This window comes from Artibeus jamaicensis, unplaced genomic scaffold, assembly GCF_021234435.1.
Source record: "Artibeus jamaicensis isolate MK-2021 breed Jamaican fruit bat unplaced genomic scaffold, CSHL_Jam_final contig_471, whole genome shotgun sequence".
In the NCBI taxonomy this organism is placed as follows: Eukaryota; Metazoa; Chordata; class Mammalia; order Chiroptera; family Phyllostomidae; genus Artibeus; species Artibeus jamaicensis.
Window position 1 is genome coordinate 3,733,757 of NW_026521850.1, and position 14,975 is coordinate 3,748,731.

At 55.0% G+C, this 14,975-nt stretch overlaps 1 protein-coding gene across 7 annotated transcripts in view; it reads right to left on the bottom strand.

The window, feature by feature from the left end:
- The window catches only part of PRRC2B (proline rich coiled-coil 2B), an 82,120-nt gene that overhangs the window by 47,351 nt on the left and 19,794 nt on the right, over positions 1-14,975 (bottom strand). For 5 of the 7 annotated variants that reach the window (XR_005084351.2, XM_037158524.2, XM_053667846.1 and 2 more), the window contains exons 2-5: positions 7,418-7,587; positions 6,472-6,649; positions 4,513-4,615; positions 2,484-2,556 (exon numbers count right to left, since the gene is read on the bottom strand). Coding sequence is in view for 6 of the 7 variants with exons in the window: in XM_037158524.2 (XP_037014419.2) it covers positions 2,484-2,556; positions 4,513-4,615; positions 6,472-6,649; positions 7,418-7,532 (469 nt within the window). In the remaining variant the exon portion in view is untranslated. The remainder of the gene's footprint in view (positions 1-2,483; positions 2,557-4,512; positions 4,616-6,471; positions 6,650-7,417; positions 7,588-14,975) is intronic. The other 2 variants (XM_053667847.1, XM_053667848.1) reach the window with 2 other exon arrangements.

A 14,975-nucleotide genomic window follows, 5' to 3' on the forward strand; every position in this document is an offset into this window, starting at 1 on the left:
TAATGAGTGACCTCGTACGTCCCCACACGTCACTGCACCTGCGGGCTGGGCAGGGTGGCCCCTCCAGGTGGAGCTGCTAGGCCCAGTATCCCGAGGGGTAGGGCCAAACTGCTGTCCATAGGGGCTATACCCATTCACACTATTTTGTTTCTTAAATAATAAAAATGAACACATTTGGCCCTGGCTGGTATGGTTCAGTGGACTGAGCGCTGGCCTGCAAACCAAAGGGTCGCTGCTTTGATTCCCAGTCAAGGCACATGCCTGGGTTGTGGGCCAGGTTTCCCCAGTAGGGGGCGTCCAAGAGGCAACCACACACTGATGTTTCTCTCCCTTTCTCCCATCCTTCCCCTCTCTAAAAACAAATAAATAAAATCTTTAAAAAAAAGAACACATTTGATTTACTTAAAATCCCAGGCTGCAGAAAGCCAGAGCCAGAGTGAACAGTCCAGTGAGTGCTCATTAATATGCCTGTGCAGAGACCTGACTTGGGGGAGCTGCTGCAGGGACGGGACCCAGCCTCCCTGGCCTGCGTGAAGTCGGGAGCTGGGGCCGCACCACAGCTCCGTTAGCACATGACCAGTGTGTCACTCCTCCAGGACACCGAGGAGCGGGCCGCCAACGGCCCCGTGGTACCAACTTGGAAGGGACACGTCCTTTGAGCAGGGGATAGGGAGGTCAGCGAGAGCAGACAGGACATGCAGCTGTTTTTCTAATATAATAAAAGCCACACCTGGAGAAGCCTGGGCTGGCGTGGCCACGTCAAAGGCAGCCCGCACCGCGTTCCAGATTCACCCTCGCACCGCCACTCCCAGCCAGCCCAGGGGCAGCACCTGGTGTGGTCTGCACAGTGCGCTAGTATCTGAGCCAATGTGGAAAAGTCAGAAGAGCTCACACAGAAAAACCTGGGATGTCCGGCCCTGACCAAAGGTCGCCAGTTCCATTCCTGGTCAGGGCGCATGCTCTAGGTGTGTGGGGTGCATACAAAAGGCAACCAACTGATGTTTTTCTCTCACATTTATGTTTTTCTCCCACCCTATCCTTTCCTTCTCTCTAAAAATAAATAAATAAAATCTTTTTCTTTAAAAAAGCAGCCCTGGCTGGTATAGATCAATGGGTTGAGCACAGGCTGCAAAACAAAGGGTTACCGGTTCGATTCCCAGTCAGGGCACATGCCTCGGTTATGGGCCAGGTTCCCAGTGGGGGGCACATGAGAGGCAACCACACAGTGGTATTTCTCTCCCTATCTTTCTCCCTCCCTTCCCCTCTCTCTAAATATAAGTAAATAATATCTTTAAAAATAATTTTTTAAATCTTTTTTTAAATTTTGTTTATTTATCTTTAGAAGGGAAGGGAAGGGAAGGAGAGAAGGAGAGAAATATCAATGTATGGTTGCTTCTGGTACATCCCCTGCTGGGAACTGGCCTGCAACCCAGGCATGTGCCCTGACAGGGAATCGAACTGTGATTTTTTGGTTCGCAGGCCTATGCTCAATCTACTGAGCTACACCAGCCAGGGCTTTAAAAATAATTTTTTAAAAAAGAAAAATCTAGCCCTTATTGGTGTGGCCCAGTGGATTGAGTACCAGCCTACAAAACAAAAGGTTACCTTCAGTCCCTGGTCAGGGCACATGCCTGGCTTGTAGGCCAGGTCTCTGGCTTGGTGCGTGTAAGAAGCAGCTGATTGATGCACCTCTCGCACATCAATGTTTCTCTTCCTCTTCCTCCCTCCCTTCCCCTCTAAAATCTTAAAAAATATTTTAAAAAATCCAGATTTTGGGTTCCTCTCAAAAACGCCCGCTGACTCTGGCCTGCATTCTGATGGGCGCACCTCCAGAAGGGAGCCTGGTGACCTCTGCCTGGTGGCCTCTGCTCCAGCCCTGCTGCTCCGGCCTGGACCTGGAAGCTATTTGCCTACGGTAGCCAGCGTTTCCGCAGAATGCTGAACCCTGTTCCCTTCCGCTCCTGTCCCCCACCTCCCCTACTGAAGGACCAGAGCAGCTGGCCGCCCCCGACTCCACATGCTCCGGGTCGGGCCCGGCACCCACGGCGACAACCGCCACACAGCCCTCTGAATGCTCCGCCGTGCCGCCCGGCAGCAGGCGGCTTGGTCCGCGGGGCTGGCTGATGTACAAACCAGGCCCGAGGTGAACACACCTCACAAGACCTTGCTGTGGTCCCAGGAGAGAGGAGGTAATGCGTACTCCACCAGTGGCGTAGCTGAAGGGCAGCGTGGCGAGCCAGCTGCCCAGGTCCCCTCCGTACCCCCCAGAAGGGAAGTTTTAGCCATAACACTCAATGAAATCCAAGAGCTGACATGCCTTCAGAGTCAGCGCTTCCTCACCGGGCACAAAGGCGAGGGGCCCCACAGAGCGGTGACTCCCGGGTGAGAGACTCTACAGAGTTTCGGGCCAAAGATAAACCAGACACACCCAGAACGGACCATCCCTCCTGCCTGGCCACCCCAGTGCCCCCTCACTCACTCACCACCTTCGTGTCCTGCTGGCTTTCCATTCAGCTGTGCCCATGACTTTGGTCCACCGGGCACTGAATTTGTGTTCTGAAAAAAGGAAGAGCGTTAGAAGAGAGCCAGCCCTACCAGTCTGCCGCCCGGTCCCACATGACAGATGAGGGCAGGATGAGGGGGAAGGGACCAGCTCAGAGTCACCCATTGGGCTGTAGAGCCAAGCCAGGACTCAAACCCACATCCACCTTCATCCTGTCAGGTCGCCTACCCACACAAAGCTGCTCTGCTTGCTACAGAGACAAAGAACAAGCCCTAATTCTAGCACGTGTCTCGGAACCCTGGGCCAAAATCATGGGTAACAGAACATGAACTCGGGAAAGCCAACGCGTCCAACCCTCAGACGGAGGGCCCACCACACTCCTTTCCATAACTACTGCCACCCCACAAGGCACAGTTCCCCACGGAGCAGGACTTGCCTGGTTCAGCCTCAGTCCGGCTAATAACCTTTGCTTACAGCTCACTGCGGGCTAGGCATTGTGCTGAAGCCAGATTAGGCACCAGGTTAGACAATCACCCTTCCCCACGACTCTCCTTGTCAGTCCACACCTGCCACCATGACCACCACGCTCGGGGCGGCCACTGCCTGCTTCAGTGCAGGGCTGACCAGCTAACAACCCATTCGCTCCGGGAGAGTTGTCCAGACTGCTTGACATGGAGGCCTGGAATGCCCACAGGTCCCCCCGGAAGACCACACTCACGGGGCGTGCAGCTGGGGTTGGACAGTTCCTCAAGGAGGGACGCACGTCCCGACTGAGGAGGAAGCAGGGGTGCGCCAGGCCCGAAACCTCAGAGCTGCCCCCTGGTGCCTGTGACCAAAGGCCCGACACTGGAAGGGCACGCCTGCAGGGCGCAGGGTTACAAACACTGCTGGCAAACCCTGAAAGCAGAGCTCCTAGGTAACCACTGAGGTGAGGGTTTAGAAATTGGGGGGCCCTTCTTACCACCTCTGCCTATGAGCGAAAACCAGGTAAGAGCCACAGAGAGGCGTTGGTTTCAAATGCTGAAAAATGAACCCACTCAACAGGTTCTGTTGGATTTATGCCAATAAGTATGGCGCCTCACGTGAATGGGATTTCTTTTTCTTTTTTTTTCCTTTAACTTCGGAAGCGCAGTTTGACATTGAGGAGGTACAGGAAGACTTCTCGGACCTCCTACTGCCCAGGCGGCAAAACAAAACCCCAGTCCGAGCTGTTTCCGAGAGCCAGGGAACGCTAGGTCTATGTGTCTGGACTTCTTTCCATCTAAAGACTCAGCTCCGCTCAGCCAGGTGTCTGGCTCCCCGCTAAGTACGAGCTCCTGCTGGTCTCTGTAGCCCAGACCCAGTCCCTGAGGACCTGGGTGTGCCAGGAGCTCCAGCTCAGTTAACCACATCTCTGTCAGAACAGCATTTAAATGCACAAATAACCGAGCAACGGCAGCCGCCGTTTCCCAGGTGCGCTCTGAGACGCTGCGAGTCCCTAGAGACCTTGTTAACAGAGGGTCGCCAGGACAAACCAGTGTGGGAACCGCTGTCCCTGGGTCTTCTTCTCAACGAGCCGGGGCCCACATGAGCACATTACAGACACGAACAAGACACCCAGCAGTAGGGGAGCTTAATTTGGTTTCCCGGACTGGCCTTCCTGGGCCCTAGCACTCTCCATCGGCCTTACCGCACTAGCGTCTGTGGAGCGCATCTGTGGGGACCCGGGGCGAGCCTGCATCTAGCCTGCATCTAGCCTGAGCGGCCTCACCACCACATAAGCCAGCAGGAATCAAATGGGGTGTGTGTATTCTGTCTACCGGGGGTCTTCTCCAGAAGGTGCAGATTACATCACCTCTTCTGTGACCACGACCAGTCTCCTGGACTCCTTTCCCAAAGTTCCCATCAGGTTTACCCTTGGCATAAGCAAGTCATGCAAAACCCTTCTTGGCGACAGCTGCCCCCCCACCAGCAGGCTGTTAGGCAGCCCTGCCGTCGGGACAGCATCAGGAAGGGCCCCCAGCACCTACCTCCTGACTGATCGGCTGTGTCGGCTTCTGTAAATTGGAGACAGATTTCTGCAAACCCGGCTGCGGCAGCAACTCCGGCGGCTGAGAGGCCGTCGCACTGGAACTGGACAGAGGAACAAACGGCGAGGGTCAGACCTGGCACAGGTCCAATGGAATCGGTGGGTCAAAAGACGTTTAGAAATGTGAGATGCTGCCAAACTGCCCTCCAAAAAGAGGTCGGTCAGTTTACACCCCACAGGCAGTCCTCCAAGCAGAACCTCCTCCCCGAGATGCGAGGCGGGCAACCGTCCTCTCAGTCGGAACCCACCCACTGCCGGAGGCTCATCTGTGAGCTGAAGACTCTCTTCCAAGGTTCACTTAACCCAAGTCACTCACCACCACACGTGACCGTTACAAGATGGAGGCCACTCATCCCCTCTCACGTGACCCTCTGCCCAAACCAAAGCTCCCGGAGGGTGTCACTGAGTGCTCTCCAACCGCGCAACTGTGCCCCTCGCCACCCGCCACCTCCTGACAGCCCAAGGCGGCGTGGCCCCGACAGCAGTGGGCCAAGCCTGGGGCTGCTGCCTCCTTTCTCACTGACTCCGCCCCTCCCTGGCAGACGTGCCCCACCAACCAGCCTCACAAAGATGCCACACTGTGCCAATGCTTGGTGAGCATGGATGAAGGCAGGGAGCACCACTGGGTCCTCTCTAGTTTCGACAGCACAGGCATTTTAAAGCCTATTTGAAATATGCAACGTCCACTTCACTACAGAGTGGGTAGCGTCCACATCGGACTAGAACGAGGACAACAGGAGCCAACGCCCGCCAGCCTCCTCCACTATGCACTCTGCGCTTGCGCCATCACACCCGTTTCTCGTAGCTGCCCCTGGAGCCAAGGGCTCTTCTTAGTTCAGAGGACAAAGAAGCTTGGAAGTCACATGATTCTCCAGGTTCCATAAAGCTAATGAATCGCCTGGCTGGACACCACGCACACCCGCCCCTTCCAAAGTCACATTATACCATCAAGCAGCGTGATCCCTGAGCACACTGACAGAAAAAATTGGACTTCGCTTCTAAGACCCTCTTTCAGCTGCTACTACTGCGTGACCCCCTGACTGAATCATTCGCTCACTCTCTACATCCTGTCTGCAATAACGGCAGGAAGTTTTATAAAAGCTCGCACAGCCACTTCCAGCAAGAGGAAAGGCCTCTGGTCAACAGCCAGACCAGGAAGGGTGTGGAGGGGCTGCGGCATTCCTGTTCCTAAATGGCTAACCCCAGTCGCAAGTGGCTGCCTGCCTGCCAGCTGTAGCACGGTCCCGTCCCCCCTCGGCCCTCCCAGCCCAAACCCCAAGTCCTCCTTTGGACACCCTTATCACAGCTGGGGCCCCGTCGGAGGAGACACGCAGCGAAGGAGAGAGACCGGGGCTCGGGGCCTCGTGCCTCGGCCCCACCGCGCAACAGCAGCACCGGCAGTTGCTGTCTAACGACAATTTCTGTGCCAGACCTGGGCTGTCCTCCTTCGTACCTGGGTGTGGCAGGGGCACCCACAGTGGGCTCCTCTAGGACGGGAGCTGCTGGCCCACAGGCAGGAAAACCGCCTTCCCACCCTGGGGCCCAGCACACAGGGAGCACCGCAGAATGTGAGGTGTTTGAGCATGAGCTCTGTCCACAGCGGCTCCTGCAGGAACTGGCTCTGAGTCAACTGCATAGGCTCCCAGGGGCTGATGAGGCCTTTCCTAATAAGGCACAGGGGACACTGGTCACTGGGGGACCAGGCGGCTCACAGAAATTCTGCTGCACTGGTTCCAAGAGCCAGGAAAAACGCAGGCGGGAAGCAAGAAACACTGAGGCAGCAGGGATCAGGGTGAAGGACCTCCCCTGGAACTTCTGCACTCCAGCTCGGCTGCCGTGAGGCCAGCCAGCCCTGGGCAGACAGCAAGGCTGTGGGAGCTGTGGGCCACAGCGCTCTCACCTCTTTGGGTCTTGCTGATCCTGCTTGTTTGCCCATCCCGTCCCGTCCTTGGGTACTATAACGATGTTGGGGTCGTTTCCTTTGTTTTCAGACTTCAGGCTTGGCAGGTTTGCAGGCGGTGGCATGCGCCGGGCTGTGGCAACTTTCCCGAGACTCTGTAAGCCATGTCGAGGAATAACTGCGGGAAGAGGGGTGGAAACAGGCGTTGCACAGAAAGAAAGGGGCCAGAATCGCTCTGCTGCTCTTTCAACCCCAAAGTGATAGCACAAAACACAAGGGGTACCCTGGCCATGGAAACAGATGAGTGTTGGAGGTCACGCTCATCACGTGACAAGCCCTCACCCCAACCTCCAGAGGGGCTGCCAGAGCCTGTGTAGAGGCTCCCATTCGACTTGTGGGCAGGAGAGGACTCGGGAGTTCATGACCTGGGTGAGGAGCCAGGCCCAGAGCCCTCCATCCCCCACGGTCAACACTTCTCGCAAGCTGAGACTGCTCCGGCCCCACGACAGCCGGAGCAGTCTCAGCCTAGGACAAAAAGGACAGTCTCAGCCTAGACCCAGGCCAAGCCTGAGCACTCACAAAATCCTCACGGGCGGGGGCAGAGCAGAGAGTCCGGGCAGGGACTTTCCCACCGGGTTGCAGTGTTGATACCTAAACTGGGCAACTCGCATGCAAATGAAGCTCCACTCTAATTATCAGGCTAAAAAGAGGCATGATTTCAATATTACAGAGGGGCACACCTCCCTACAGCAGAGTCAGGGCATGCCAGCCTCTGAAATGAGACCTCAAATTAGAACTGGGGGAGTCTGCTTCCCAGAACTACCGTGTGACCACCATCTGCCCAGAAGACCGATTTGCGTGGGCCCCTGCCTCTCTCTGGCCCTTGACCTGGAGTTTCTCACTACAAGAAAAGTGGGAAGGACTGGCCTCCGAGCCTGGTTCTTACCTGAGGATCTGATCGCGTCTACTGATTTTCCTTTATACTTATCAAACAGGCTGAGAGTCGAATACTTGCTTTTCCCATCCTTGCCCTTGGTTATTTGCCCCAAACGATCGGACATTGCGATGAAATGTCATCTAGTAAGGAAATTTTTCTAGGCACCGCCCCCGATCTGCCTTTGAAATGGAAAGAAAAGAGTGTGTCAGTCCACCAGAACCTCTGATCCAGCGAATAAATCCTTTACAGATCATGATCTCCTTGAAGATTTAAAGGAAGCTTTGGACTCTGTCCCTAGGAATACACCCTGACAGGCAGTTTTGCTTGTATTTAAAGAGCATTTTGTAAACTTGCTGACCCCCACTCCCAACGCGCACCCGCACCGCTCGCTCTGAAGTGGCCGGAGTCTACTGCTCATCAACGACACCGAAATGTCACCTTCCAGAGTCCTCTCTCCATGACTCAACCTCTCTCCAAGGAGAAAAAACAAATGTGCGTCCCTTGCAGCACCTCCGTGTAACACCAAAAATCAGGCAGGCACATGGGGGTGGGGGGAGAGGTACACGACCCACTGTGGAAGGCTGTTCATTCCAAGGACAAGCAAAACCCAATCAAAGGGAAGCAACCAAAGTCAGTAAATCTTCCAGAAACAGTTGGGCACGTGTGCTTTTCAAAATAAAGGACCGGCATCTGGAGAAAAAACACCTGCTTAGGCTGCTTAGGCAATGGGAACAGGCTCTCTGGGGAGGTGCAGGTGTGGAAAACAGAAACAAGTGTGTGTCGTCCCCCCCCATCCCCCAGGGGGCCGTACCATCCACAGGAGTTCCCTTGGCAAGAAAGAAGCTGCCCTCCACCACTAATTTCCTATGCAGTCCCCACGTCTATTAGCACTTTCCTCATTAGTTCATTCATTTGCTCATTCATTCAAATACTTGTGACTGCCTGCCATGAACTAGCGGCTGCCATGTGCCCGGCACCAAGGATTAGGCTTCAGTGCCTCTTATCCTGCACTCAACCTTGGCTACAGGCTCTGCTCGCGTGAGTGCCCACTATTTCCCACTAGAATTAATGCGCAAAAAGAGAGCTAAGGCACCCAGTCAGGCATAGTGATCTGTCTCCAGCAACAAACCAGAGGTAACGGTAAAAAACGCTCGCTAACCAACAAAAGTGGCAGCGGCCGTGGCTGCCACTGCACCCTGTTCTGCAGCCTGCAGGCCAGAAGGGACACAGCAGAGTGTGGGACAGGCTTTTTACACCCCTAGATGTTAGGATGAAACTCTACATGTTACAATTCAAGACTGTAAACCACACTTATAGACTGGGACTCTGAAAAAAGTGAGACAGGAGACACTGACCTCACACCCCTGACCCGGATGAGCCCGGGAGTGATGCCAAATGAGAGTGAACTTCGTCTGCACACATAAAACTAGGCAGACCCATGCTTCCCCCATTTCAAGCCTCACTGACAGGCATGAGTTTGTATCAGAAAACGCTCATGAAGAATGAACCCGGACGCCGAGAGCGCCGAGGGTTAGCACCATGAGCTGGATGTGTGTGTGTGAGCCGCCTCCCACGTGGTCTCAGCCACCCGCCTCAGACATTAACTTCCTTCCCACCTGATCCCAGTCCAGTCAACCACCGGAGGCTCAAGCCAGTGGCCAGGCCCAGGAAGGGAACCGCACTGCAACGTGCAGGGAACGGGCTCGGTGAAGAAAGGGCCCGGCAGAAACCCTGACAACTGCTCACTGCTCCCAAGTTACATGGCAGAGCCACTCCAGCCAGCAGCCCTCCCCAGTACCTGCCTCGTGTGCCAGGAGCAAAGAACAGCAATCACCGGGGGTGGGAACTGGCTCGAAGTTTCCAAATTCTGATTTTGGTGCCCAAGGGTTTCTGCCCCATCCCCCAAACTATAACCAATCACACACCCTTCCCCAGGCTGGACGATAAGCTCCTCAAAGACAGGGATTGGATCTTATTTGGGCCAGAATGACTCACATTAAATAGGCTACCAAATCTTGAAATCCTCCAATTAGGTTAGACCTAATTTTTAGATGCTTCCATCAACCCAAACACACAAAAGGATCACTGGGGTTGGAACCAGAAACAGCAATACACACACAGAGGCAGATACAAACACACAACACACAATCAGATGTGCCACCACGGTGACAGCAGCATGTGGCCCTTGTATCACAGCGCTTACAGGCTAGAACAGGGGTCAGCAAACGCTGGCCAGGACCCCAACCAATGTCCTGTTTCTGCAAGACCCTCAAGCTAAGAATGATATTTTTTAAATAATTTTTATAGCCCCAGCTGGTGTAGCTCAGTGGATTGAGCACAGGCCTGTAAGCCAGTGTCACTGGTAGGGGGTGTGCAAGAGGCAACCACTCATTGATGTTTCCCTTCCTTTCTCCATCCCTTCCCCTCTCTCCAAAAATAAATAAATAAAATCTTTTTAAAAATATGTATTTTTATATTCATCTAAAAAATATACAACAGCGACTCCCTGTGGCTGCAAAGCCCCATGTAGAAAAGGTTTGCTGGCCCTGGATCTAAAAGGTCGTGAACAAGCTCCAGGTCCCAGGTGGGAAACAGACCGGCAGCCCGAGAGGACGCCCCGCCCAGGAGGAGGCAGGAAGCTCCAGCAGGGTCCCCATAGGACCCGCCAGAACAGGGGAGGCCCTGGCAAAAGGACAGAACAGATGTCTTTTTTTTCCCCCACAGAGAGGGGAGAAGGGAGGGAGAGAGCGAGGTGAGAGAAACGTCAGTGTGTGGTTGCCTCTCACACACCCCCAAACTGGGAACCTGGCCCTCAACCCAGGCACGTGCCCCAACTGGGAATCAAAGCCGAGACCTTTCCTTTCGCAGGTCAGCACTCAGTTCACTGAGCCACAGCAGTCGGGGCAGAACAGGTGTCTTTTTCTCGCCAGCAGGACTCACCCCACTGACCATGCTAGGGATGCTTAGGGACCACTCCCTCCTCTCCACACCTGGGGCAGGATGAGTGACGAAGTGCCGACGTTCTGCTTCTCAGAACCTGTGAGTGTGTAACTGCATATGGTGAAAGGTATTTTGCAGTGTGATTAAATTAAGAGTCTCGAGCCAGGAAGATGGTCCTGATTATCCCCGAGGGGCCAATGTCATCGCAAGGGTCCTTGGAAGAGGGAGGCAGCAGGGCCGGGGTCAGAAAGGTGTGACAGTGGAGAGGTCCTCCCCGCAATGGGCAAGAGCCTCGGGCACGGCACTGGGGGCGCCTCTAGCAGCCAGGCAAGGCCAGGAAACAGGTCCCCTCGGGCGTCCCGAAGGAACTCAGTCCTGCTGACGTCTCGATCTACCCCAGCAAGACTCGTTTCAGACTCCAGACCCCCCGGAACTGAAAGAATACACTTATGTTGTTTTAAGTCCTGAAACTTGGGGTGATGTTCCACAGCGATGAGAGAGAACTAATGCACTCACGTATTCCCCGTGTTTTTCTGAGGCACTGCCATGTGCCCGGGGTACAGCTGAGGATAAGCTGGACACAGCACCACCGTATGCGTCCAGTCCAGACACGACGGGAGCCACCTATGACCACAGAGACCCTTCCCCTGTGGCCCGGTGCTGGAAACTGCCAGACTACAGCTCCACGCGGGCCCTGCCCTGACCGCGGACCCCACGGACATGTCTAAACACAACTGTGGGGCTGCCTTCACAACCACGCACATTACACAGCTACACAGCACCATTAACTTAATTTTATCTTCTTTTAAGGTTTTACTTATTTACTTTTAGAGAGGGAGCAAAACATCAATGTGTGGTTGCCTCTCACACACGTCCCCTCCTCCTACTGGGGACCTGACCTGCACCCCAGGCATGTGCCCTGACTGGGAATTGAACCAGCGAGCGACCCTTTGGTTTGCAGGCCGGTGCTCAGTCCACTGAGCCACACCAGCCAGGGCAAGCACCATTAATTTAAATTCAGATAACCAGTTCTTACCAACTTAAAAACCAAACTGGCAAAGGCAAGCGCAGGAAAAGTCAGTTACCAGCCACTCAGCACCACTATTTCCCACATTAAGTGTTAACGTGCTTGATTATTAAAAAGCAAGTCTTTAAATTCTGTAACTAGACCAGAAAAGACTTATATTATTATAGATATTGCTAAAAAGTCTTGTTAAAATCGGTGAGTCCAAACTTCTGCCAGTTCCCACTCCTCTTGGATTCTGCACTGGCCATGGGTAGAGTGGACACAGGCAGCTCTCCCCAGGTCCCCCGGGTGACACCAGCCTTCTCTGAGAACTAACCAGTCCCACCCCTACCCCCACCCCCCAGGAGCCCCAGAAGACCAGAAGCCTACCCACACCTGCACTGGCACCCCCTGGGAAAAAAAAAGAAGAACTGAGCAAACTTGAGCCACTCTCCTGGGAATTTAGAATTAGGTCTGCGACATGTCAGAGGCTTGGACTCCGTCCGCCCAGGAAATCCAGCCATTTACCAAACACCAAGGGCGCGCCTGCTAAGCTCAGGCGAAATGCTCTCCACCCCGCCCAACCAGGAGGGCCCCGTGAGGCCAGACAGGGAGCCCATTGGACTGACCCCCACAGGAAACCTGCCCGTGCAGTTTTCTGGGATTGTCACGGCCCACAGTTTTAAACCAAGTTTTGCACCAGCTGGGTGCAACTCTTGGCTTCTCTCAACCTCGGCTTCCCCACCCAACACCAGACTTCACCAGTACCACCCAGTCCTAAATGCTCATAACCCGCAGCCACGCGGTTACAAGTGGTTTGCTGTCAAGCAGACGCTGCCTCCCACACTGGAGTTGGATTCTCTGTTCCTATATAAACCTGGGGTGCTAACAGACAATGGGGCTGAGTTACCACCGCTGTAGAAACAGCTCCTGTGAGGGAGGGGCCTGCACTGAGGTTCTTCCAGCCCGATTTTCCCTTGGAGCACGGACGGGCAGATTACAGCCACAGCCAGAGGAAGGACGTGCACCAGAGGCTGTTCAGGCCCACAGAGCATGAGCAGGGCTGTGCAGGTTAGAGCCACCTGCCGCGGAGCATGCACAGTCCTCCCAGTAAGCTAGATCTCACGGGGCCCAAGTTCAACCTATAGATATGCTCATGCGGTTTCCCCCAAGTGGCCGAATCTCCAGGCAAGTGGAGCCAAGCGTGGGACCTAGCGCAGCCCCACACCCACCTGGCTACACTGCGTGCCCTTGGTTTTCGCAAACATCGGGCCAGGAGCGCTCACTCTTAGCAGGGCTGCAGTCCGCTTCCAAACACCGGCCGAGTTTCTGTCACACCCCCCCCCCCATGTTCAACCAGCCTCATTCCGTGGCAGAAAGAAGTGTGACTCACGCAGCCGGCTGAGGTGACAGAACACACGCCTCAGGGGTCAGAGGCGTGCTCATTCGAGCATGGCTCACGCTCAGCCCCATGGGACAGAACTGGCTGAGAGCACCAGGCCCTTGCAGGCAGGCACAGACCCAGCCTGGCTCGTGGCCCTGGTGTGCAGGCTGCTTTCTCTCCCTTTTGTAGGTAGCAAATTCATTTTTGGTTTTTCCCTCAAACAAAATCTAATTTAGCTCCTCCGTGTCACACACAAAGTAGATGCAACCAACCCCCGTGTGCCCTGCCTGGGGGTACCCTGCCTGCACACCATCACCTCCTCTGAACCTCTCCTTCCTGGGACCCTGCTGCTGGGGGTCAGAGCATGTCAAAAAAGGCTGGTCTGAAAGAAAATACTGGCATTAAGCAGAGGAAAGGAGGGCCTAAAATCCAGTGCAAATAGCTTTGGGAGTGAAGAAAAGGACAGTTAAAAGCGAATTCAGGTCTGTGTGTTCTGGGAAGTCATCTAAAGATGGGCCCTGAGAGGCCCAGGCTTCCTGGGACAAAACAAGCCCGAACACTGGCAACAAAGGCACTTAACACCAAGCCCCGCCCCCCCAGACAGCAGTCCCACCTGTCAGACAGGTTACAAGGGCCTGTGATCTGTCCTGTCCTCCAGAGGGAAAGTCTCCCTGCACTCCACCTTATCGAAAGCCATTTCCGGGTAAGATTAATTTCACTCTGCACTTGGGTACCAGCCAGTGTCAGCCACCCAGCCAGCAGGCAACCTGGGACGGCCTGTAACTCACTGGGGAGCCACCAGAGCTACACACTCAGGCCTAATCACAGTGGGGCCCACAGTCCCGAGAGCCAGGTACCCTGCTGAGCACCCATGCCCCAGCCTGCGTAACCGAGAAAGACACTAAGATGCAGTCCGGATAGAGAAGTGACTTGTCCAAGGTCATGGGACTACCTAGTGCTGGGACCAGGCAGGACACAACCAGGCTGCAGACTCTGTGCCCAGGGGACCCGATACCAGGCTCCTGCAGCTTTGCCTGCGGGAGGGCAAGCACGCAGGCAGGACAGATGCACTGGTTCTGACGTAAGCCGACCTAGGCTGGACGCAGCCTCTGGCCAGCCGCATGGAGGCTACCTGGAACCAGACAGAGTCTCCAGTTAACAGCCTTTTCTTTACGCCAATGCTGCCCACAGCTAGATTTACATGCACAGCAAGTCCAAGCTCTTCACTCTCCCCAATTCCAGGAACACTAGGTCAAAATCATCTCCTACTTCCTTAAATACTCCACCCTCAAGACGCCTGCACACATCACCATGTGCCTCTTTCCTGCAGTCACCAATGTTGACAAAGGACCCGCCATGCACTGCAGCCGAAGCCTGCCTTCCAGAGCTCAGACAAGTACTTGGGGCAGACCCACTACCCGCTGAAACAGCCCGTTCAGCCTGTGTGCTACGGCTGTGAGGTGCAAGCAGATGCCCCGACCTGAGTGGAGGAAGGTGGGGTGTAACTGTACAGAAGGAATGGAGGCTTGGAGAGGAGGCTGGACCAATGCTTCGGGAATCTAGCATGTGGGTCATCAGACAGTCCACTTGTCAAGTCTCTCTCGAAACGTGATGAACCACCGGCATGAAGTCAAGGTACAGGACTGACAGCTCAGTCCGTCCTTCTCCAACAGGCCACCGTCTGGTGAACAGCAACAGAACTAAAGGCAGGCGCCACCCATACGGCGAATGCCCAACATCCACTGACAACAATGCGTGCCAGACTCTGTGCTGCTGGGTGAGGGGGACTCGGAGACACCCGCACCCCGCCCGTCCCTGTTACAAACTCCATCAACGGTTCCAGACAGTGTGTCTGTCTCTGCCACCACATGACCTCTGCGGCGACAGGTCAGGCCTGCCCACCATGCCTGCCATAGCAGACAACACAAACCGGGGCAGCGTGCACACCGGGAGGCTGGCCGGGTCTGGGCTGCAGCTGCTGACAGCTAGTCTAACGGAAGAAGCAGGCGTGGAAAGGAATGCATATTACAGTGAGGCGATCTTCACAGAAAGGGTTCCACTTGGCACCACATGGGGTGCAAGTAGGGGCTGGAGGGGTACAGGAGCTGGGTTTTGCAGAGGGCTGCCCTCCGACCCAGCACCAGCCCGCAGCCCACACCCCACATTCACATTCTCAGAGACGGGCTCCCTCAAGGCACTGGCCAGAAAGCAGGCTGGCTCTGGAGAAGCTCAGCAAG